This window comes from Schistocerca cancellata, chromosome 1 (genome assembly GCF_023864275.1).
Source record: "Schistocerca cancellata isolate TAMUIC-IGC-003103 chromosome 1, iqSchCanc2.1, whole genome shotgun sequence".
Lineage (NCBI taxonomy): Eukaryota > Metazoa > Arthropoda > Insecta > Orthoptera > Acrididae > Schistocerca > Schistocerca cancellata.
In genome coordinates this window covers 69,988,912-70,015,103 of record NC_064626.1, presented here as the reverse complement: position 1 = coordinate 70,015,103, position 26,192 = coordinate 69,988,912, and the positions used below count along the sequence as shown (strand labels likewise).

Sequence of the window (26,192 nt, the reverse complement as noted above, 5' to 3'; positions counted from 1 at the left end):
TATTCGCTTGAATTTTCCAGAATGTTCTTTAGATCAGTCATGAACAGTTGTGGCCTGGTGGCATGGCACACTGTCATCCATAAAAATTCCATCATCATTTACTGCAAACGGTCTTCAAGTAGCCAAACATATCCATTTCCGGTCAATGATCAGTTCATTTGGACCAGAGGACCCACTCCATTCCGTGTAAACACAGCCCACACCGTTATGGAGCCAGCAGTAGCTTGCACAGTGCCTTGTTGACAAATTGGGTCCACGGCTTTGCCTTGTTTCCTACAGAAAAACTGAGTTATTGTCAATAAAATCAACATTACTGTATCAGAAAATTTTCAAGTTATGAGCAAAGGATAGCGAAAATTTAATGTCTCCTCTCAATAAGTATTTGATATTCTGGATACATTTAAGACTGATAACGCCATTAGCAAGATGAATACGGTGATTGCTCACACATGATCAGAAGTCGAATACTGTGACCAATTCCTCATGACATCATGCTACATCCAGGTGTAATTAATGCTAGTTTTTGCTATTGTGTCAACAACTGAAGATAAAGGATGGGGGGAGAAGGGGTGTTGGGGAGGAGGGAAGGAGAGGAAAGGGAAGGAGCTCATGATGTCACCTGCATCGGGACTTTATGTGGCGTTAGTGGTGCTAACTGAAAATGTGTGCCAGATCAGGATTTCAACCTGGGATCTGCTTACTAGGCAATTGGGTTAAGTACTGTGCCACACCGACACAGTATTTATCATAACTGCGGGAACTATCTCGGTACGCCACTCGGCTGACCCACTCTCCCACAGAGTGCCACCTATCTCCAGTCCCCATCCATGTCCTCCATGCTCGCTACTTTGAGGTTCCCACAGGAGGTTAAACGTGATGGTGCATACACACTAAAGGTGGTGGATTCACAGCCCATTGAGGTGACTAAGTGTCTGAAAGAACAGGCAGCGCTCGCTCATACAAACAATTTATTTAGATGCCATGTCATTGTTGCTGCACTTTCAACTTGAGATAAATAATAATCACATTAGTAGTATTTACTTTGCTAATGCACTGAATAATATCACAATAGCTGATTCGCAAATTGGGAAAATCAGAAAGATGTATGTAGATGCACATTTACTGACTAACTAGGCAAGTGCTAACCAAGCCAAGTCCATAAAATGGCAATTTATGTAATAAACCTGACAAATAAAGGATTTTAAAAAAAGCCTCATGTGGGAAGAAGTAAATCTGTCATAATCATTTGCTCTTAATGACAGTGACAAAAATTGTCAAACTTTTATTGTGGATTGCTATCTCAATGTGTGGTTGCAGATATGTAGGGAAGAGCACACAACAGCAAGGTCTTTAGCAGCCATTTGAAAACAGTTTGAGACGAGTTCAGAAAAGGACTCCAAACATGGTATAAAACAACATGGAAACTAAAGGAACAAACAGTTGAAAACTATGAGTGTACCCACAAGGAAGCATGAAATGAGGTATCATGCCAATATTAGAACCTTAATGAAACAGGAAGAAAGTGGTACAAGGAGTTAAAACAATGTATCTGATGGATGTGATGGGCTGACCATAAGAATAAAAAAAGAGGAGCTGGCCACTCTGCAAACACACTAAAACCTCCAGTCTAAAAGTATAGGCCAGAGTCCAGACACATCACAAAACTTTAAAACTTTAATCACACTTGTGTCTGCATCAGCTAAAATAGAGGGCAGATCGGCAACGAAATTTGCCTCTGCCCTTGTATCACGGTATAAAATGCACTCTGTTAAAATATGGCGTATAGTGATTTCCACGCCACAAGCGTCACAAAATGGCAGATCCTCTTGCCATAGTTAAGAAACCACTTGTAAGAAGGCAGTGCCCGATGAGAAGTGTAAGGGTCACTTCATCCCACCTGAGCAACTGGCAGGAGGAACGCCACTGCCACATAGCTGACTTCACCAACTGCAGCTTTCTGTCCCTCATCACCAGTCATTCCTCACCCCATACCTGCACGAACTTCCTATGTAATGCAGAAATGACAGCCTGCAAGTGAATAGGAAAATGTGCCACATTCAGTCCTCTGCAGATTCTGTAACGACTGTAAGGCACAGAGGGAATTGGGGGCACTTGAGAAACCCTTTGCCCGACACATCTGCTCCAGTGCCTTCAGGATCGCATGGAGCTCCTCAGAGAAAATGGTACTCTTGTCACGAAGGCAAATCCTGGTGACAGGGTCAGGGAACTCGATAGAGCAGCCAACGGAATTCCCTTGTTTGGAGTCATCACTGTACACTACGGTAAAACCGTGATGCATATCTAAAACGTTAAAAAATAGAGATTGAAGTGTAAAATGTGATGTATGATCTTTCTTAAAATTGGTGAAGTCTAAAATAAGTCTGGACTTCCGGGGGAGCCAAGCTGGAAATCTGCTGGAAGACGGACCACAACCATCTCTAAAAGGCAATCCTATGGGCGAATCCCATACAGCCTTGTTGCCCATTGTTGGTTACGAAAAAGCATTTCCATTGGGGCCACGCAATGGTATGGTATGCAGGTGTTATTGTGTGCACAGTGTTTTATATGCCTGGTGCACTGTAAGTAGCTGTTGCCTGATGTGATATGGCAGTTTACCAGCCTCTGCACAGAGGCTTGGTATGGGGCTTGTTCTAAACATCCCAGTGGCCAACCAAATCTCTTCATGGTGCACCACATCCAATGTCTTTAAATAAGAGAGTCTAGAAGACTCATACACTGTGCACCCATAATCTAGCCAAGATCGCACAAATGCCCTGTAAAACCAGGGCAGACACGTCCTGTCTGACCCCCCCTCTCTCCTCATGTATTGTGGCTAAGACATTTTAAAATACTTAAGGGAAAGTTTTTTCAGGTTCTTAAGATGTGGCAACCATGTAAGTTTACAGTCAAATATGACGCCCAGAAACATCATGTGTCTTTAAAAGTACGGACAGTGTTTCTATTCCTCAACTTAGAAAAGTTCAAAATGGAACAAGAATGGTTAAAAAGAACACACACAGATTTCTCAGTTGAAAACTTAAAACTGCTCTTCTGCACCTATTCATCCAAATGTTGAAGAGTTAGTTGCAACTGACATGTTGTCGTTGCAAAGCGTGAAGATGAGCAAAACACACACAACTCATCCACAAACACAGAACACTGGACTGGACTTTTCATTACTGACATAATATTACTAATAGCTATTGCAAAGACAGTCACACTTAAAATGCTACCTTGAGGGACACCATTCTCCTGCTGAAAGGGATCAGACAGGATGTCACCAACTCGGTATCAAAAATACCAAGGTGGGAGAAAGGACTGAATAAAAATGAGAAGACTTCCACGAAAAGCCCATTTGTGAAGCTGTTCGAGGATAAGATGCCTCCAAGTAGTATCAGAGGCCTTCTCAATGTCAAAAAATATACCTATAAGGTGATGCCGGCACAGGAAAGCCTCTGTTTCACTCTGCAGTGAGTTCGAGTCTCAGTCGGGCACACAGTTTTAATCTGCCAGGAAGTTTCACAGGAAAGCCTGTTGAATGCCCGCCTCCAGGAGGGCCATATTATCAAAGATGGAGTGATACCTCCTGAACCAGTGAAAGCAATTAAGGAGTTGCCTGGTTGTAAGATCCAGACAAGGTGGCAGTTGACCATCTGCTCCAAGGTCTTCCCCACACAGCTGGTGAGGGCAACACTATGATAACTACTCGGGCACATATGGTCTTTCCCAGGTTTTAAAAGAAAAATTAAAGTTGCCTCCCACCATTAGTTGGGCAAGTGACTGACGCACAAATGGCAATAAAAAGTGTGAGGAGGATATCTTTGATTCGCCTTGTGAGGTGACACTGCAATTGATTTTACTGTGACCAGGTTATATGTCATGAGCAGCAAACAATGCAGAATCCAGCTCCCTCACGGAAAATGGGCAGTTGCAATTTTCATCAGAGGTGGACCGGAAGTCCAAACTGCTGGCAGAAAACCCAAAGAGATTCTGGTCATATGTAAAGCACACCAGTGACAAGATGCAATCAATACCTTCACGGCGTGATAACAATGGTGAAGTCACTGATGACAGTGCCACTAAAGCAGAGTTATTAAAAACAATTTTCTGAAGCTACTTCACCAAAGAAGGTGAAGTAAATATTCCTGAATTCCAATCAAGAACAACTGCCAAGATGAGAAACGTAAAAGTATATATCCTCGGTGTAGCAAAGCAGTTGATTGTATACCAGTCAGGTTCCTTTCAGAGTATGCTGATACAATAGCTCCATATTTAGCAATTATATACAACCACTCACTCACAGAAAGTTCTGTACCTAAAGATTGGAAAATTCCTCAAGTCACACCAATACCCAAAAAAGGGAAATAGGGGTAATCCGCTGAATTCCAACCCCATATCATTAACGTTGATTTGCAGTACGGTTTTGGAACATATACTGTGTTCGAACGTTATGAAGGACCTCGAAGAAAACAATTTATTAACACATAGTCAGCATGGATTCAGAAAATATCGTTCTTGCAAAACACAACTAGCTCTTTATACTCATTAAGTAATGAGTGCTATCGACAGGGGATGTCAAACTGATTCCATATTTTTAGACTGGATTCAGAAAGGTCACAGTTCATAGTAATAGACAGAAAATCATCGAGTAAAACAGAAGTAATATCTGGTGTTCCCCAAGGAAGTGTTATAGGCCCTCTATTGTTTCTGATCGATATTAACAACATAGGAGACAATCTGAGTAGCCCTATTAGATTGTTTGCAGATGATTCTGTCATTTACTGTCTTTTAAAGTCATCAGATGACCAAAACGAATTGCAAAAGATTTACATAAAACAACTGTATGGTGCAAAAAGTGGCAATTGACCCTGAATAAAGAAAAGTGTGAAGTTTTTTGTAAGAGTATTAAAAGAAATCCACTAAATTTCAACTATGCGATATGCCACTCAAACCTGAAGACTGTAAATTCGACTAAACATTTAGGGATTACAATTAAAAATAACCTAAATTGGAATGATCACATAGATAATGTTGTGGGTAGAGCAAACCAAAGACTGTGATTCATTGGCAGAACACTTAGAAGGTGCAACAGGTCTACTAAAGGGACTGCTTACACCACACTTTTCCGCCCTATTCTGGAGTATTTCTGTGTGGTGTGGGAACTGCATCAGGTGGGACTGACAGATGACATCGAAAAAGTTCAAAGAAGGGCAGCTCATTTTGTTCTATTGCAAAATAGGGGAGATACTGCCACAGACATGAAACATGAATTGGAGTGGCAATCACTAAAACAAAGGCGTTTTCATTGTGACAGGATCTTCTCACGAAATTTCAATCACAGTTTTCTCCTTCGATTGCGAAAACATTCTATTGACACCCACCTATATAGCGAGAAATGATGATCATGATAAAATATGAGAATTCAGGACTCACACAGAAAAATTTAAGTGCTTGTTTTTCCCATGCGCTGTTCGAGAGTGGAACGGTAGAGAGACAGCTTGAAAGTGGTTCACTGGACCCTCTGCCAGCACTTTACTATGAATAGCAGAGCAATAACATAGATGTAGCAGTAGATGCTCCATTCAGCAACTGCTCTATGGTGCTGGAAACCTGGATCCTGATTGGTGGTTGCAGTAACTGTGGCAAAATAGGCTGCCATAGTCTGGGCAATGTCTCTTGGCTTGGTTTGGAGAGTGCCATTCTCCCATTACATCAGCCAAGGAGCATCTCCCTCCTCTCCCAGAAATTCTCCTGATGGTCTCCCATACAACGGAACTCTTCATGGAATAATCAACAATGTTCAGGAACTGTTCCCACAAACTCTTCTTGCTCTCTTGAATAATCTGGCGACACTGTGCCCTCGACATCCGAAAGGCTGCAAGATTCCCTGCCGTTGTCCAACACTTGAACCTACGTAGAGCTGCACTCCTAGTGATGATTGCAGAGTGGCATTCATCACTCCATCAAGGGATAGGTTGCCTCTTCAGTTGTCCAGTGGACTGGGTGCTTCAGAGGCATGGTGGATCATTTTGGTAATATGATCCACCCATACCTAGACATTGGCACAATGTTCAAATTGGAACAACTGGCTATTAAATGTCCCGTGTATTTTACTGAGCATCCATCACAGCGGTTTCCTTTCGCACTCCATCGATGGCAGAAAATGACCCAGTTGCAATGCAGAAATGCATGCTCTGTCCCATATTTAGCAAATATGCACATGATGATGTGATGACATGAGAAGTCTCTCAATTTCTCTACAGGTGGGGCAGGTAGTTGTATAGCCCCAAAGCACATTGTGTGCATTAAAATCACCACACAGGTTAAAGTGATGGAGGAGCTGTGTATTGAGGTTGGTTAGGGCATCTTTGTCGAGCACATCATGTGGGGGCAGGTAAAGGGAACATACTGTCGACGATTGATGCATGTGCACTGTTATGGCAACTGCTTGTAAATTCATTGTAAGGGGGAGAGGCAAGGAGTGGTTGTCGATACTGACGAAAATACCTCCACCTCTTCTAGCTGTCTTTCCATTCGGATTGTCCTTTTTGTGGAGTACATAGCCTTGTAGCTCAGGGGTATAAAATTGATTGAACCTCGTCCCTTGGAGACACAGACACAGTGGTCTACTCTGAGGTAGTAGACGGAGTTCTTCCACACACGTCTTGAATCCCTGCAAGTTCTACTGTAGTATGGGAGCCATTTCATTGGTGTTGTTTCAATTTACCCCTATCTTTGCACTGCAGAGGTGAAGCACTTGAAGACAGAGGGGAGTGGAGGGGTTGCCGGGAACTGAGGCATCTAACTCCATAATGTCCTTCTCCAACAGTCAGACATGAAAGAATTATGTCTGATGGCACTCCGGACAGCTTTTGACCCAAACCTCACGATCCTTTGTCTGCACCCTGTCCCTCTGAGGGTGAGGAGGAAAGGGAGCATTGAGAAGCACCCTGCTTGTCGTCTCTCTTCTTGACACTCACTGCAGAACTGTTGCTGGTCTTTCCTGTGGCAGCTGCTTGGATTGCTTTATCTTTACTAGCTTTGCCTTGGCATGTACACAGGCAAGTATAGTGGTGGTGGTGGATGGTTGTACACTGGGCGTCATATGTGTCGACATTAGGAACAGGTTTCTGCACCACAGAAGCATAGGGAGAGGTAAAGATGGGAGGTTTCATCACCTTATATTCTTTTGGCTTCTGCATAGGGGATCCACTTGGATTTTAGCTCCTGAATTTTTCATTCCTCTGCAGAAACAGGGCAGTCTTGACTCCAGACTGGATGGCACCCAGAGCAGTTAACACAGACCGCTGGAGATAGACAGTCAATCCCAGCTTCATGGGTTGTTTTTCCACATTTCCCACAGGTCATTTCACCACCAAAACTCAGCACTGTAAGACCAAATTGTTGACATTTGTAGCACTGCGTAGGGTTGGGAACATAAGGCCTAACCCCAAATCAGTGGAACCTGCCATTATGTGTTCATGCAGCACTGGAAAACTGAAGGTCAGAATAAAGGTGTTTTTTTCTCAATTTCTCCATTATTCCTGTGTATCATTTGCTCTACATCCACAATCCCCAGTAATGCCCATCCCTATTTAAGTTTGGCATGAGATCACACACTTGCTCGAGTCAAGGGAGTTATGCAATTTAACAATTACATCATTTTCACCTATTTTTTTTGGACTTCCTAAGTAGTTCCACCTGCTTTGACTTGTTAGTCTCAACCAGTAGGGACCCATTCCTCAGTTGCTTTATACACTTCAGGCTACCAGCAAGTCCATCCAAGCCTTTATGGATGTACAAGGGCAACACATTTTCAAATGTTAATTACGAAAAAAACATTCTGATTTATGAATTCTTGAAGTCTGATACTATAGTTCAACTGATCCTGATTGTCAGGAGGGCTAGCCTCCCTCGTTCTTGGACTGAGTGTGCATACTCCCAGGTGGTACAGCCTTCCTGCTGGGAGGAGGAGGAGAAGAAGAAGATTTGAAGGGTTCCATCTTGGTCCCATGAGCAACTATGGAATTAATGGTCCACTCAAACAGAGACCCATGTGCCTGAATAAGCTGAGGTGTGCCAGGTTCCCCAGAGGTTGCCCTCAACATCCAGAGGTTCTACCGCAACATCCATGCATCTCATCAGCACGCAGCACATCTTGAGATGAGTTTTTTTTTTTTTCATAGAGATTTATTCCATCCTCAAAATCCAGATGATCAAGCCAATACCCTGTTCCCTGAGACATACAATGTTCCATCCCACACCACATGGTGTTCGCTGAAGCATGCCCACAGCTTACAGTGACAGAGGACTGGCAGCGCATACCAGTCTCCAGCTCATGAACCTCGGTTTCACCACACCATACTCAGCAAATGAATGCTGAGTCACTGAGGGCATTGTTATCTCAGGCCTAACACTACCTTCATGAATCTTTTCTAAACCAAATATTTAAAAATATTCTGAATAGTTAAATAATCACCCCTCCCTCTTTCCCCACTTAACCACGGACCTTGCCATTGGTGGGGTGGCTTGCATGCCTCAACAATACAGATAGCTGTACCATAGGTATCAAGAGCTCAAATGTAAAAGCAGTACAAAAGCAAAGATGGGAAAGGTGGAAGAGTATCAGGAGGGTCTATACAAGGGAGATTAACTTTAAAAGCAGTATTATAGAAAAGGAAGAGGACATAGCTGAAGATGAGCTGGGAGATGTGAAACTGAAAAACGAATTTGACAAAGCACTGAAAGACCAAAGTGGAAACAAGACCCCTGGAGTACACAAGATTCTGTCAGAACAACTGATAGATTTGGGAGAGCCAGCCATTACAAAACTAATCCAGCTTGTACACAAGACATACGAGATAGGCACAATACCCTCAGACTTCAAGAAGAATGTAATAATTTCAAATTTAATAAGTCATAGTTGCAAAATATTAACATGAATTCTTTATAGAAAAATGGAAAAATTGGTAGAGGCTAATCTTGGGGAAGATCAGTTTGGATTCTGGACCTATGTAAGAAAACACAAGGCCATACTGGCCCTACAACTTCTCTTAGAAGACTGTTTAAGAAAAGGCAGACCTATGTTTATAGCATTTGTAGACTTAGAGAAAGCTTTTAACAAAGCTGACAGGAATACTCTCTTTGAAATTCTGAAGGTAGCAGGGGTAAAAAACAGAGAGCAAAAAGCTATCTACAACATGTGCAGAAACCAGAAAGCAGAGTGGTACAGAGATACGAAAGAAAAGTGATGGTAACGGTAATGAAGAGAGTCACACAGGGTTGTAGCCTATCCTCAGTGGTATTCAATTTGTACAATCAGCAAGCAGCAAACAAAACCAAATAAAAATTTGGAGTAAGAATTGAAATTAAGGGAGAAGAAATAAAAACTTTGAGGTTTGCTGATGATAGTGTAGTTCTGCCAACGACAGTGAAGGACTTTGAAGAGAAAAACCACTTTTACTGTGGACACAGGACCAGTTCAACCATCTGTGGATCATCTGCTAATATTAAATTTAAGGAACTGAGAAGACTATATTTAACACGAAGGGCCAAAAGATGGGGACATTCCACCAATATGTGAGATATCGTCATTCTGGCTCCATAACTACATTGTGGGGCTGGGTCATTACATAGGAGGAAACAATGGGTGAGCCAGCTATGACTAATGTGTAAAATGCATGAAACAGTGGACTACTCCTGAGAGGAGTGGAAGGAAGAGTACCAAACTGCAGTAGACTCCTTGATTGTGCAGAGATTATTACTATGAGTAGTAGTGCTCTAGATGGCATTCCACTATTGGGCAGAGAGAGATCTGACATAGATCCGCATGTCCGTAGCTGGAATCATGAAAGGAAATGGGTGGTAAGTATCTGCTTCTCTAGCCAAATGGTCAGCCAGTTCATTCCCTGGGATGCCCTCATGACTTGGGACACAAAGAAAGATGAGTGAACAGGTGGCACGCTCAAGGGCAGAGAGTAGGTCATGGATAGCAGAGACCAAAGGGTGACGAGAATAGCATTGGTCGATAGCCTGCAAGCTGCTCATGGAGTCTGAACAAATTAAAACACTGTGAAGAGAGGCCTGAGAAACAAAAAGGAGGGCCCTGTTAATGGCTAGAAGCTCACTACATGATCCCAGCAATAAATGGTGTTCAAAGCCAGTAGGAGACATGAAAGCATATCCCACCTTATCGACTGTCTTAGAACCATCAGTGTAAAAAATGGTGGAAACCTATAACTCCGTAAGGATGGAACATACAAGACACCGAAAACCACAGGAGCGACAGAGACCTTAGGATCCTGGAATAAATTGGTCCTAATCCATGGTCTAGGAACCATACAAGGAGGCGGGGTATGGGAGGAGAGACATGGGGTGCAGTCAAATGAGTGGAGATGGAGATCCCGATAGAGGGAAGTGAGACACATGCCAACCAGCAATCCCACCCGTGGGCAGGTGTTAGGCCGGAGACATCCCTCATTGGCAAAGAGCACAGGGGACACATGTGTAGAGTGGGAATCCCCACTTCTGTGAGGAGACTATCAACAGGACTAGTGCGAAAGCCCACAATGACGGACAGGGTCAAGGAGTTTCAAAGTGGCAGGAAATGCTGAGCCATAAGCCTGACTACCAGAGCACGGTAAAGATGGAGAAGAGTGGAACGGTCTGCACACCAAGATGTGTGAGCCAGGAGGCGGAGAGCATTAAGCTTTCGCATATGTGTAGTCTTTAGGTGGCAAATGTGGGGCAGCCATGTCAATTTGTTATCAAAAATCAGGCCCAAGAAACAGGACTGTCCTACAACATTTAGGAGCTGGTTGCCTAAATAAAGTTCTGGGTTGGGGTGTGCTGTGCGTTGATGACAAAAATGCATAACCTGCTTTTTGGAGGGAGAAAACTTGATGCCATGGGTGGTGGTCTATGCAGAGGCCTGTCAGATGGCACCTTGGAGCTGGCACTCAGCAGATGCTACCGATTGGGAGCTGCATCAGATGCAAAAATCGTCAACGTACAATGCCGGGGTAACCAGAGGCCCAACAGAGGTCACAAGCCCGTAGTTGACAATGAGGAAGAGTGTGACCCTTAGCACAGAATCCCGTGGGATGCAATTCTCCTGGATCCGAGGGGCACCGAGTGAAGTGCCAACTCGAACCCGGAAGAGCCAGTGAGATAAAAACTCGCGGACAAAAATCAGAAGGGGACCATGGAAGTCCCAGTCATGGAGGGTAACTAAAATGTGATGGCGCAAAGCCATGTCATACGCCTTATATAGGTCAAAGAAGACTGCGACAAGATGCTGGTGGTGAGTAAAAGCCTGTCGGATGGCTTATTCCAATTGAAGTAAATGTTCAGTTGGAGATAGCCCTGCCTGGAAGCCACACTGATTTTTCTTTTTGGTCATCAGTCTACTGACTGGTTTGATGCGGCCCGCCACAAATTCCTTTCCAGTGCTAACCTCTTCTGATATGGGGACAAAAGGCCGTGGGATTCGAGTACCCAACATAATCTGAAGCTGACCACCCATTCGAGCAGTTTACAAAGTACATTCGTCAGGCTACTTTGGCAATAGGTGTCTAGAGACATTGGGTTTTTCCCAGACTTAAGGATGGGGATAACTGTACTGTCCTGCCATTGTGACGGTAAAGCACCCATGAGCAAAATGTGGTTGAAGACACTGAGGAGCTGTTGCCTCTGGAGAACTTCCAAATGTTGCATCATCTGGCTATGGAAGGAATCCGGGCCGGGGGCTGTATCTTGCGGGGAACTAAGAGCCTGCACCAATTCCCATTTAGTGAATGGGGCACTATTGGGCTAAATGCCCCGAGGTGGGTCTGTTTGACTCTGCATTTCTGTTGGAACAAGGTAGTAGGCTAGGAAGATGATGATGATGCCATCACAAATTGTGTTGCAATGTGTTCTGCGAGGACCAATGGATCAGTGCACAGAGAACCTTGAAGGTTCAGGCCCTGGACAGTGGACTGTTGGTGGCAGCCCAGAAGGCTACGAAGCTTCGACCAAACCTGCAATGAAGAGACATATGTCCCCTGGGAGAAAACATAGTGCTCCCAGCATTCCTTTTTACTCCACCTAATAAGGTAACAAGCCTTAGCACAGAGATGCTTCAAAGTGAGGAGGTTAATCTGTGAAGTGTGTCGCTTCAATCATTGCAGTGCCTGTTGGTGGTCCCAGACAGCGACTGCAATATCTGCGGTCCAGTACAGTATCAGTCAATGACGAGGGCGATCTATGGATCGGGGGACAGCAGTGCCAGCAGCATGAAGAATAATGGCAGAGATGCCTTGTACAACTATATCAATGGAATTCGAGTGGGAGGTGTCAAAAGCGCACAGAATATGTATATAAAGGCCAATTGGCCATGCAAAATGACCAACATGGGGGCCTGTCTGCCTGGTGGCAGCAGGGCAACGATAGAATCACTGGAGAGTGGTTGCTGTCACAAATGTCATCATGGAATGACCAATGTAGGGGAGTCACGAGGGCAAGGGAGGAGATTGTGAGATTGATTGCAGAGAAGGTGCCATGAGCGGCACTGAAGTGGGTAGGGGAACCGTCATTGAGGAAACACAAATCAAGGTCTGTGATAAGTTCGTCAATTAGGATACCCCTACCCATTGAAGTGACACTCCCCCACAGTGGATGTTGGCCATTGAAGTCCCCAAGGAGGAGAAAAGTGGGCGGGAGTTGCTGGATTAAGGTAGGCGGTGCAATATAAGGAAGTGGCCTACCTGGAGGGACGTAGACATTGCAAATGGTGATTGCCGGAGTCATTTGCACTCGAACCACTATCGCTTCTGAGTTGGTACGTAGGGGGATCCACTCACTAATGACATCAGAGCAAACCAAAATGCAGACCACACCAGATACTACCCCGGGGCCACTACAGTTCCGACAGAATGCCTGATAACCACGATATGTTGGAGAGTGGTCATCACAGAAATGTGTTCCTTGAAGAACAAGACAGAATGCAGAATAGGAGGAGACAAGAGCCGAGGAGGAGGACAGGTCACTTGGTTCATAGTAGTCACTGACAACGATGGGGTCACATACATAAATAAGATGTCAGACTCAGGTTGCGAGGAGGGAAGATGGCACCTCCAGGGGCACTGGGAGCGCCTTGTCTTGGGATTTGTGTCTCTTCTTCTTCTCTTTCTGAGGTGGAGGAGGGCAGGGCACAGGGGGTGTACAGGCTTCTGAAAGATCTGGAACCGAATGAGAGCGGGTGACCTTGGGGTGCACAGATGGTGCATCTCGTGACCAAGTGGTGGTCTTCTGGCCTGAGAAATGCCGAGGGTCCCAAGAGGAGCCTGATCACCAGCAGATGCTAATAAAGGGTGGCACTTCTTGGGCCGGACAGGGCGAGCGGCTCTGTGATGGGAGGTTGTGGGAACTGCAGGGGAGGGGAGGGGAGGAGAGGGGAGGGGAGGGGAGGGGAGGGGAGGGGAGGGGAGGGACAGGTCTGGGTTAAGGATGGGGGAGGAGAAGGAAATGAAGTAACAGAGGCAAAAGTTGAAATAGTGACACTGGATGGAGTCTCGCGTACTTCTGGCGAGCCTCAGCATAAGACAGGTGATCCAGGGACTAGTATTCTTGGACCTTCTTTTCTCTCTTGTACACTGCGCAATCTAGTGATCAAAGGGAATGCCGGTCAACACATCTGACACACGCAGATTGTGGAATGCAGGGGCTTCCCTCATGGAGTGGGTGGCCACAGTCACCACACAGAAGGACCACAGTACAGCGGGAAGACATATGCCCAAAACGCAAGCACTGCATAGGTGGTGGTGAGCCTGGCCCTCCTCCCATGGTGTAGCCAGGGAAGGGAAGGATGCCGGGTCATATGAAGCAGTATTTAATGATCCTTCACCATTCAAAGAGACGGCCATTTGAGAACGGTCGGATTTTTGCAGTTTGATACGCTTCATGCTCCAAGCATCCATTCTGATACTATCCACTCTGACCAGGGCTCTCCCCATGGGCGCCATCTAGCCACAGCAAGAGCCACCTGGCATGGCGGCCATTGCCAGGAGTTCCTATAATCCAAGATGACAAGCAACCATTCCTTGGCTTGCATGGACAGGGAACACCTCAGGTATTGGTAGTGTGAGCCCTGTGTTGTCAGGGGGCTCAGCCATATGGGTTCATAACAGCCCCTCCACATGGACTGGCTACACGTGCTGGTGACCTAGCATGGTGGAAGGTGGCTACAATAGGGAAGGGAGAGGGAAGAGAGGGGGGATAGGGGGGAGAAGGGGGAGAGGGATCCACACCGTAGATGCTAGGGAGGGAGTTCTTCCCTACATGGGTCACACTAAAAACAGGAAATAGTGAAGGTCAAACCTCAAGTGGGGATCTAAACGCCAAAAATGATGGAAGAACAGGCAAGAGGAACAAACACAGGAAACCAAGTGGATAACCATGTCAACAGAAATCAGAACACCAAGAGAGGGAAGGAGGTGGCAATGGGGAAGGAGCGAGGAGAGGGAGGGAGGGCAGGGAGAAGGAAATGCATCCACAGAAGGAAAAATTGGCTGCACTAGCTTGGGGCCCCATCTGCGCCATGCACGAACTCACGAAAGACCCATGAGCCCCCTGGGGGGATTAGGAAATGAGACCTAAAAGTAATGCATGAGTTTTGTTATTTGGGCAGGAAAATAACTTACTATGGCTGAAGTAGAACGGATATACAACACAGACTGGCAGTGGCATGAAAAGTGTTTCTGAAGCTGAGGAATTTGTTAACATCTGGTGTTGATTTGTGTTAACAAGTCTTTTCTGAAGATATTTGTCAGGGGTGTAGGCTTGTACAGAAGTGAAACATGGACAACAAGCAGTTCAGGCAAGAGAATTGAAGCTTTTGAGATGTGGTGTTAGAGAAAAATGCTGTACACGTAACTAATGAGGAGACACTAATAGAATTTGGGAGACAAGAAATTTGTGTCATAATGTGACCAAAAGAAGGGATCTGCTTGATAGGACACATTCTGAGGTATCAAGGAACCATCAATAGCTGTATCAAACTGGTTTTCAAGCTGAAGACCACAATAACGACAACAACAAATAATTTTCATTGGCATGTCAGTAATTTATTTACCTTATGGGCATGGATTTATGTCTCTGGGCAGCTGTATCAGTAACACTCACAATACATTGTTAAGAATGTCACTTTTCTTGGCCATCTAGCAAAAAGAGATACTATCATGCTAACACTACCAAATTTGTTTGTATTCATTATCTAAGCAGAGGATTTGCAGTTATATGACACACATATAATTACATTTTTATTTGTAGAGGGAAAAAAATGGGCAGTATATTCTGTATTTTAATACGTGTGTAACCAAAAATTTTCATCCTATTCTCAGTCTTAATTCATTTACAGTTTAGGGTTTTCTGTTGGAAACCTTCAAACTACAGAGTTCTGCTTTGAACATACCAACCAATATTCTTGTTCCACTGTTTGTGAAGGTATGTTGTGTTTGTTTCTTTTTGCTCAATAATTCAATCACATTTCTCTTTTCAACTGTTTTTTAGTAAGTAGGTCTACGTACTGGGATGGTTTTTTGTAGATGTTTAGATACTCTGGTGGTATGTCCTCTAGTAGTTGGAATGAGTTGAGGAAAGGCTCAAAAGCTTTTCCCATCCTGCACTGCGGGTCTTGTTAATTCTTGGATTCTATCTCTGCTGGAAGAGTAGTTATTTATCTGCACTACAGTTGTTACTTCCAGTTACTGATATGATTCAACACTTATGATAAAATTAATTAAACTGCATATAATTACCCTGAATATGGTATTTCTGTGAATTGATAACAGTAATCATTGTTGTGATGGATCTATAGCTTGCAATTCTCAGATCTGTACTCTGCATCATTTGTCTGTGAAACTGAATATACATATGTGAAGTGAAATGGCTCTGATTCTCATCATGAACAGATTGATGGCAGTATGTAGTAACCATATTACTTATATGTCATTCGACCATATTACAAAATACCATACATATAAAATTACATGGAAACATATAAGCATTTTGCACACATTATTAAACTGGAGGTAATTTACAGTATTCATATGATTCACCTTAGCACATGAAGGCTAAATATATTTGTTGCCTCACTATCTACATAGAAAGTATATTTGACTGATAATGTGTAACATGTGCATAAAAATCAATATTCATTTACTGTGGCCTCCAATCACTGAAAAGAACTGTTGCTACACAAAGTACGAGGGTTGTTTTTTAAATAAGGGCCATTTTTATTTTTAAAAAAAGATACAAATACTTTTGTAAAAAAACTTTTATTTTTCGATTCTACACACTTTTACCTATTTTTCTACATAGTTGCCTTGTTTATTTAAGCACTTGTCATACCGTACAACTAAGTTTTTAATTCCCTCTTCAAAGAATTCGGCCGCCTGCTCCGACAGCCAAGAGTTCACGGCCGCTTTCACTCCATTGTTGTCATTGAAGCGTTGCCCGCCAAGATGGTGTTTCAGGTACCGGAAAAGGTGAAAATCGCTAGGAGCAAGGTCGGGGCTGTATGGTGCATGGTCCAAAACTTCCCAGCCAAAAGAATCAATCAAATCCCGAGTCTTTTGAGAGGTGTGAGGCCTAGCGTTATCGTGCAGGAGCAAAACTCCTTTTGTCAGCATGCCGCGCCTTTTGTTTTGAATTGCTCTGCGGAGCTTCTTTAGAGTTGCACAGTAGGCATCTGAGTTGACTGTCGTTCCTCGTGGCATAAAGTCCACTAGCAAAACACCATGCCGGTCCCAGAACACAGTTGCCATAATCTTGCGCTTTGACAGCGTCTGTTTGGCTTTGACCTTGATGGGTGAGGTTGTGTGTCGCTATTCCATCGATTGTCGCTTGCTTTCTGGAGTGATATGGGATACCCATGTTTCATCTCCAGTGACAATTTGACTCAACATGTCATCCCCTTCTTCCTCGTAATGAATCAAAAAGTCCAATGAAGTGGCAAATCTCTTCCTTTTGTGGTCCTCTGTGAGGAGTCTGGGTACCCACCGAGAACACAGTTTCTTAAAGTTTAGGTTTTCAGACACAATTTTGTACAAAACCGATCTTGAAACTTGTGGAAATTCCAAAGAAAGAGTGGAAATTGTGAATCTTCTGTCCTCACGAATCTTTGTTTAGACTGCAGCCACCAAATCATCAGTGATCACAGAGGGCCGGCCTGAGCATTCTTCGTCATGGACGTTTTGACGGCCATTTTTAAACTCTCTAACCCATTGACGCACTTTACCTTCACTCATTGCATTCAAGCCATAAACTTCTGTTAACTGACGATGAATTTCTGCAGCTGATAGGCTTCTCGCGGTCAAAAAACGTATCACTGACTGTATCTCACACGCGGCGGGCGATTCAATAATCGTAAACATTATAAAGTAGCACAGCGATGCGTACATGTCAGCTACAGAGCTGCAACTTGCATCAGTGTGAACGGGAAGGATGCCGGCAAGTGGCGCGGTGGCTTATTGCGGCATCCGCGCGAACTATGGGACTATACGCGCGAACGGCCCTTACTTAAAAAACAACCCTCGCACAAAGCTACAGCTCAAAAGTGATGTAAGGCGTTCATCAATAATCAGATGCCGTGGTCATCATCCAACAATATTTCTACTAACTGTACATCCATGGATGAATGGGCACCTCAAACCTATGGCTGACATGAGGAACATATCAGCATGATCCAATGGAAAATAAACAACTGACAGTTGAAAGAGAGCAGTAGCACAGTCCTTATTTCCTAAAGAAAAACCAGTTTATGAATGGCAGGCAGCAAGAGACGTTTATAGACTGGACTCCTCAATATGAGGAGTGGCCCTGCAGCGGTGTAGGGTGCAGTTACTATTACACTATTCTTATCAATGCTCCCCAAGAGAAAGTAATGAGCATCGACTACACAGATACTCTTGGTTGTAATAATTACACTTTGATCAGTCAGATAGTTACTGTTGTTAAGGGTGTTGCATAAGAATGCAGGGATGTTGTACAAGAATGTGATCCCTCTTTTAAACACTGTTCCAACAGTACTTTTCATTCAAGTCTTTCAAGTGCACTGCATAAATAACTCCGTAAGTGAATTATCTTGACAACATTAGAATCTTTCAACAGGTTGTGGGCAGGTATCAAAAATTGCATACGTGACCGTTCACCAGATTTTATGAAGTAATACATGTGCATGTCAGTGATGAATTCCTAATCAGCAAATAGTGAAAAGCAGTAGGCCTATCAGTAAATAAAAGTAGCAGAATTATTCTACCAGCTGAAAGACAAAGTGCAGTCAGATCAATTACATGTTTCAAGGGCACACAGCAAATTTTTGTTTGTCAGAACTTTCAAGCGAGGACCAATACGGAAATGTTACATGTGTTTCCTGACAATTTCAACAACACTGAAGTTAAAGATGTTATAATTAGTAACACATGGACAGAAAGTTAAACTGACAGGAAGAAAAACTGAACAACATGTGATGCTTTGGATTGAGAAAGATCTTCAGGCACAAATTTTTATATGTCTGAATAGCACAAGCAATATAGGCAGGAAAATAGCAAATACAAGTTGGGTAGTCAACTGCTTAAAAAATTACACAAGCTGTGTAGCAAGGAATTAAATTTAACAAGTTAGGGTTTGTCGAGAAATTTCTTCAGTTATAAATACAATATTAGTAAGTCAGCTACTAAAAACTGTACATAAGCTCAAGAACATGTGGAGGATTTAGCAGCAGAAGGTGAAGCTGTGAAGGACAGCTGGATTATGTTAAAAATTCTTGGAATGTTACCATCCGTACTGCATGGGATAATTAAGTAGCAGCTGAAAATAACCTCAAAACATTATTTGAATGTTTGTAACTGGATGAAGAGAGATTAAATGACACAGAATAGTCAAGCATGTCCTGAAATGCTTTCCTCTCAAAACAAAACAAACACTTTGTCAAAGCAAGTCAGCAAGAAGAGTCTACAGTTCATTGTTTCAAATGTGGCAAAAATAAACATGTGAAGGAACACTGCAGAAATAAACCACGTGCCAAATACTTAGTATACTGTAGAGAGAATTAATCGTGTAACAACCATAAACAAAAGGGTTATTTCACAAGCAAATGTATAAATGAAACATAAGACAGAAATGAGATGAGGGGAAATAAAAGTCATAAAGAATTAAAAAGTTCAAGCAGCAAGCATTAGTTACTGTTAGATTATCAACTGAAAACATAAATGTCATAAATTGGTGATTGACTGAGAAAGCATCTGGTAGGAAGACTGAACCACCATCCAACACATGACAATTAGAAAAGTCTGGTTAACAAATTACATAAAACTGAATCAATGTACGAACGTGTTGCTGCCGAGTTAGAAAGAATTTGAGTTGCAGATGTCGAATTACAGACTTCCACTACTACTTTAATTCCAGAGAATGTTTTGTATTTAACAACATATGTTTCTGCGGCAGAAGTCTGTTAACACAAAGGTTTTCTGGGTATGATACCACATCACAATGTAAAAAAAAAGAAATAAATAGGCCTACTGGAGAAAACAGCGAATTTTGCCCATGACTACACAGGCCTTCTTAAGAGTCTACTGTGTGTAGTCCCAAGAGGAGGGCACTTCAAGTGTGACTGAAATGTTAGTTTCTTACAGTATAGTTATTGGGTCAATGGAAGTGCCCAATTCCACCCGTCTACTTTGACCTGTGACGTAAGGGTGTTGTGGTCTGCAACATCAATACGGCAAGGAGTTTGAGTTGGTTGTGTTTGTACAGATCATTTGAGCCTTGGTGTTGGATGTATGAAGTCTTTGGCAGTGTTTGTAGTTCCAAACGTAAAGTTTGGAAGTTTTTTCAGTGATTTACCATTTTTTTGTTTCTTTTTTTGTTTACATGTTTGGCATTTTTATTAGGTGTTATTGGTTTGATGTCTGTGGTGCAGCAAGACATTTAATTTATTGTGTGGCTTCTGTTGTTAGGTACGGATATGATTAAACATAACAGTGCTATGTTGTGTTCGGAGATGGGGAGGACATGTTGTCCATTATTAAATTCATCCAGTTATTTTGAATGATTGCTGAGATTGTGAAGTGTAGTATTTGTCGCAAGAACATGAGGTTGAGCAGAGTTCTGACGTCCTGGGCCAGGAACATGTGGTGGTGGTATTTGTGTGTGTGTGTGTGTGTGTGTGTGTGTGTGTGTGAAGGAGGGGCGGGGGGGGGGGGGGGAGGAGTTGGGATGGCCGACCTAGTTTGCAGTGCTGGAATTTGTTGGTGGTATGTAATTGTTTTTTTGGGTCTACTCTTCTCGAGTTGTGATGTTTCGTGTATTTAGGGTGTACTGAACATGTTTTAATGTACGTAGGGATGTTTGGTTTTTTGAGGTGTTCTGGTTTTGCTTTTGTTTTTCATACTTGTAGGTGTTGGCTTTCTAGTATCAACAGTTGTAGTTGACCTATATAGGTCAAGGGAAACGACCGATTCCAATTTTCATAGTTTTAGTTGTAGTTGTAGGTGTTGGTGTTTTGGTAGCGTCAGCTGTGAGTGACCTATATAGGTCAAGGGAAGTGTCAAGATTCCTGTAGATTCTGTTGGTGTAGTGGAATGTTGTAAACTTTTTTTTTTTTTTCATGATGTTGTGTTTCGGGATCATAGTTTGCTTTTTGTTACTGTTTTATTTAGCTTGTCCCCACCATAAAATGCCTAATTACCCACAATTGTCCTATTACTTTGATTGTATTTTTGGAGGGAGATGTTATTGTTTTATTTATATGTATTTTCATGTCATAGGCACCGTATTGGAGATGCTTAGAATAACCATTTCCGCCTTACTGATGATATGTCATGGGTTAAAGCAGACATGTGGAATGGGACATTTCTGTAGTCCTAGTTTTTTACATTATGTCATGGTATCAAACACACAAAACTTTATGTTAAACATTTTATATGTACCAAATAAAACTTTTAAATTATTTCCTCTTATTGAAATCTTACATAAAGGCTCAGACTGTACATATCTCCATTTTGAAAACCACTGACAATCTGGGATCTGTTGCAACAGGCAGACACAAAAGACAGCTGTATAAAATGTTTCATACAACAGAATTTAACAAATGTGTGGCACAAAAATTTAGCACATCAAATGTCTCATACATCAGAGACGTGATAAAATGAAATAGCACTGATTACATGAAACACTGGAATGAATACCCATATGCTGGTTCTATCTACAGCAAACACTCACAAATCTCATCCAACAAATGTGGGCTTAATTAATGTTGGCATAGGTGAAATGAATCTCATGTTGTTGATAGATATTTTTTGTTGGTTAAAGACAATTTTTACCATATTTCAACAATTGAAAATGCTGGACGGAATGTAATAGTATTATGAAAAGGACAGTTGCTACTCACCATATAGCGGATGTGCCGAGTCACAGGTAGGCACAACAAAAGACTATCAGACAATGAGCTTTCATCAACAAGCCCTTTGTTGGAGATAGAACAGACAACACACACTCATGCGAACATAACACAAAACACACACACACACACACACACACACACACACACACACACTCACACACACACAGCCTCAGCAGCCAGACTGTTGCCGTGTGTGTGTGTGTGTGTGTGTGTGTGTGTGTGTTTTGTGTTCGAATGAATGTGTGTTCATCTGTTCTATCTCTAATGAAAGACTCGTTGACTGAAAGCTCATTGTCTGATAGTCTTTCGTTGTGCCTACCTGCAACTCAGCACCTCCGCTATATGGTAAGTAGCGACTGTCCTTTTCATAATACTGTTACATTCCATCCTTTGGATACAGTCTCAGAAAGTCAGTTTTTGACAAAATAGCATATCATATGTGTTAAAGGCTCTTTTCATTGATTTTTTTCCGGTCTTTCTGTGATCCTCAGTTAGAACATAGCAGCCATATTCAAAACTTTTCAAATTAATAAGATCCATTTTTTGTCCAAATCACAATTCAGTGAGTCTTTTTCCTCCTCCTAAACTTCTTCCAGTTTGATTTAGCATAAAGACTGCATAATTTATTGCTATAGCCCACAGATTCTCAGTCAGGTTTCATGCATATGTTCTTACTCAATAACTATGTACATTTCTCTTTCAGTTTTTTCCTTTCGTTAAAGTGTGCACATTTTTGCTTTGATATGAAAAAACTTCAAGTTCATAAAGAAAATCTCTAGTGAGAGCATATTTGATTTTGGTACCATTTTCAAGAAAGTTACCAGTTTGGAAACAGCTTCATCTTCAGAAATGGGAAAAAATATTATTCAAAGGATAGTTGCTTCTCACCGTGTAGTGGAGACGCTGAGTGGCAGATAGGCACAACAAAAAGAAGTCCTGTAAGAAAATGAGCGTTCGGCCAACAAGATATTCACTGGAGATATAACATACACTCACGCAAACGCAACTCTCTCTCTCTCTCTCTCACACACACACACACACACACGACCACAGTCTGTGTGTGTGTGTGTGTGTGTGTGTGTGTGTGTGTGTGTGTGTGTGTGTGTGTGTGGGCGCGCGCGCGCGTGCATGTGTGGGCACGCGCGCGCGTGCTATTTTGTCAAAAACTGACTTTCTGAGACCTTGATTGCGTACTAAATGTAGGCGACTGCAAAGAGCAATCAACCATCCTGCCTAAGGTAATGTCATACTTGGCATAATAATCAAAGATAAAGATGAAGTTACTGTAGTTAAGACTTTCACAAAATAAACTAGAATGTAAAACCTTTAACTTGTGTCAGAGTACTGCGTAAAAAGCAAGACAGATGTTATAAAGCCAGACCAGTTACAAGAGGTTTTAAGCAAGAGGGTAGGCTAGACATTCAGAATCTTTTAGTGCTATAGCTCATTATGGGTCAATTACAATGCTTCTTAGTCTTGCAGTAACAAATAAAGTTAAAACAACAGTTTTGATGTAAGGACAGCATTTCAGTGATCTGCATAAGGAATTTTACATGATGCAGCCTGATGAATTTAACTGTCATACAAATAAGAGTTTGTAGTAAGCTGAATAAGAGTTATATTGCCTAGAATAAGCTCCATAAAACTGTAACAAGAATATCTCAAATTATATTATGACACCTGGATATGTAAACACTGATGATGATCCTCATATATAGTATAGAGTAAGAAAAATTATGAAAGCAAAGTTCAATGGCGATGAAGGACTAGTTATTGAACAGAAGACAGACAACATTATGATGTTGTGAAGAAGCTGAATCAAATTTTAAAACAATGCTTGTCAGGACATTTCAAAATCAAATATCATATCTTAAAAATTTGCCAAAATAAGTTCACAGGGAATTTTTGTATACAAACTACATATCCATTTTATGACATTTTTAGTTCCATGATTTAAATCCAATAGATACATCCACAGAGTGTGGAATGGTGACAGACGAAGAAAATTTTGTCAATGATGAGCCAAATGAAAGAACTGAATGCTATCAAGAAGCTACACGGAGTCTACTGTACCTTGAAACGATATATAATTATTTTGTTATTAATTACTTAAACAGATTTAGCAATAAGCCATTAGACAATGGAAAATAGTAAAATGTATTTTTCTGCACCTAAAAGGAACTATGTAATATGGTGTATTCTTTGATGGAGGCTCCGCACTGCTGTCTGGAGTGATTCTGATTATTGAGGTGGTATCGCAATTACATGCTCCACCAGCAGAGTTCCTTTCATGTGAGGATGACCCATTATTTAGTAAGAGCAAAAGCAATGTCCTGTGGCAAATTCAACAGCCGAAACAGATTACAGAGCCGCTGTCTCTTCAGTCAAAGATATAATGTTGAATACAACATCATGGAGAAGAACTTGAACTTTCACGTTGAACCAGGCAACAGAACTGTGTGTTGACAATTAAGCTGTCATATATACATTAAACAATACTCACGAAGGAAAAATAACATAATGAAAACAACATACTGAAAACGAAAAACAACATGAGGAAAAAAAACATAAAAGGCAAAATTACGTGAGGCAAGAGACACACAGAAACTTCATAAAAGTTCATTTAACAACATTCATGGAGAGACTATCAATTTAAAACATGTTGAAAGCTGAACAATTAAAAACAAAAATAATTGAGTAAGAGTGTTCAGAGTTAATTTTTTTCTTTACTGAAGTTTTGTTGCTACTTGTCATGTATGGTGTTCATATATATGTTCCCTGTCTTTTTCAGGCAGTATTATGATTGTTCATTAACCAGTCAGTTCGTTACTCTTGTTAACCATGTCATATGAGAATGTGATCTATTAAAGTACAATCTCTTAAACATTGTTTAAATTATTATCTATGAAAAGTTACAATCTTTGAATAAGCCAAATTCAAGGGAGATGACTATGTGTTCTAGTGAAATGAAGAAACATGAAAGGAATTACAGACACTACAATTTATTTCAGAAGATGGGTTAAAAAAACACAAACAAACGTTTGCAGCATTTATAAATTTAAAGAAAGCTTCTACAATGTTGACAGATTTACACTCTCCGAAATTCTGAAGGCAGCAGGTATAAAATGCACGAACCAAATGGTTAAATTTGCGATTTGTGCACAAAGACCGCAGTTACATGGGTCATACGACATGGAAGGGAAAGTGGTCGAAATAGCAGTGAGGCTTGGTTGTTGTGTATCCCCAAAGTTGTTCAATCTGTACAATGGGCAAGCCATAAAGAAAACCTTGGTGGAATTCGGAAACCGGATTAAAGTTCAAGGAAATGAAATAATAACACTGAGGTTCGCCAATGACATCGTAATTATGAATGAAATGGCAAAGGAATCGGAAGAGCTGCTGAACAGAATGGTTACTGTCTTGGAAGGAGCAGCATTACACCTATTAATTCGTATGCATTACAGGTTATTTATGAACACGATCTTATTATTCTGATGACTTTATGTGTACTAACTCGACTTCTTTCGTAAATTTGCATGTTTTGATGTGTAAGATTATTATAACCTGACAAAACTATTTTTGATACATGCTTTTATAACAAGCCACCGACTACGCACTACCTAGCCCGCAAAATATCAACGCGTGACAATAGGACGCAACGAAAAACTATTACAGAAGCAAAAGCAGTAAGAAGGTAGGTCGACATGATTTTATAAAGACGATGCTAACAGCAAAAAGCGTCAAGCAGTAAAACCCAAATACACGAAATGAATATCTTACATTCTGGTTTAACGTAAATTTTTTCTCGGCCGAAGGGACCGTACTTTTCTCGCAGCAAAACCTCCTCGGGCATGGCAATGAGCAGGATGGGCAATTTATTAACTACACTTCAAACATCAAAGGAAAACAGTCGGTATCCACATCATCAAAACACTGAGCACGCTGCTACGTGTTTACGTATGGCGACAACATAACACAGGCAAAGAACTCACACCTGTCACACACCAAGGGGGCTACTTTTATTTTTGCTTGTAGCACTATTTAGCCACCATTATTAAAAAAAATTACAGGAAGGTAACTTTTAGCCTTAAACAGACACACTCTGTAGAGGAGACATTAGTAAATGCTAACACGCCTTCAGAATATATTGTGATACATAATCAATGGGAATGTAGACACAACTGGCAGCAAGTCACTTGTTTTGTGTACGCAGGTAATTCAGTTCTTATTTGATCGGTGGTCATTATTCCTTTCATACCGCGTCCACAAGCTTGCCAAACCTCGACAAGCAATCACAAATTCAAACGTGTGGATGGGGCGTTTGGCTTGACTTGCGTAGGCTTGCTAGCGCTTGTGGTCGATCCGGTCGAGCGTCGATTTTTTGGCACAAATCAAAGGAGGTTCTTGCGATGCGTCCACACGTTTGTTGTGGACTTAGTATTGTTTGTGCATTGGCGGCGGATAGAAGTGCGTTCCTTCTTTGTATAGAAGTAGGCTACAGCAGGGAAAATGAATACCGGTAACTGGTCCAACAAGGAAACATTACAATTCATCGAATGTTATCAAGCAGAACCCTGCGTTTGGGACCCGAGGAATAAAGACCATAAAGATACAAAAAAGTGGCTGACGCCTGGAGTCGTCTCAGTGAAGTTTTAAAGAAACCTGTCCAGGAGATTGAAAACAAAAAGGAAACTATTATGGTCACATTTCGTAAACATTTAAAGAAGAAACAAGATTCTATTCGTTCTGG

General features: G+C 41.9%; 1 protein-coding gene across 2 annotated transcripts in view; it reads right to left on the bottom strand.

The window, feature by feature from the left end:
* LOC126165201 (RUS family member 1) overlaps nt 1-25,749 on the bottom strand; it is a 112,287-nt gene extending 86,538 nt beyond the window's left edge. Inside the window, exon 1 of one of the 2 annotated variants that reach the window (XM_049920300.1) lies at nt 25,223-25,749. In XM_049920300.1, coding sequence (XP_049776257.1) covers nt 25,223-25,295 — 73 coding nt within the window. In that variant the 5' untranslated portion in view covers nt 25,296-25,749. The remainder of the gene's footprint in view (nt 1-25,222) is intronic. The other variant, XM_049920301.1, reaches the window with a different exon arrangement.
* Between the last annotated feature and the right edge of the window lie 443 nt (nt 25,750-26,192).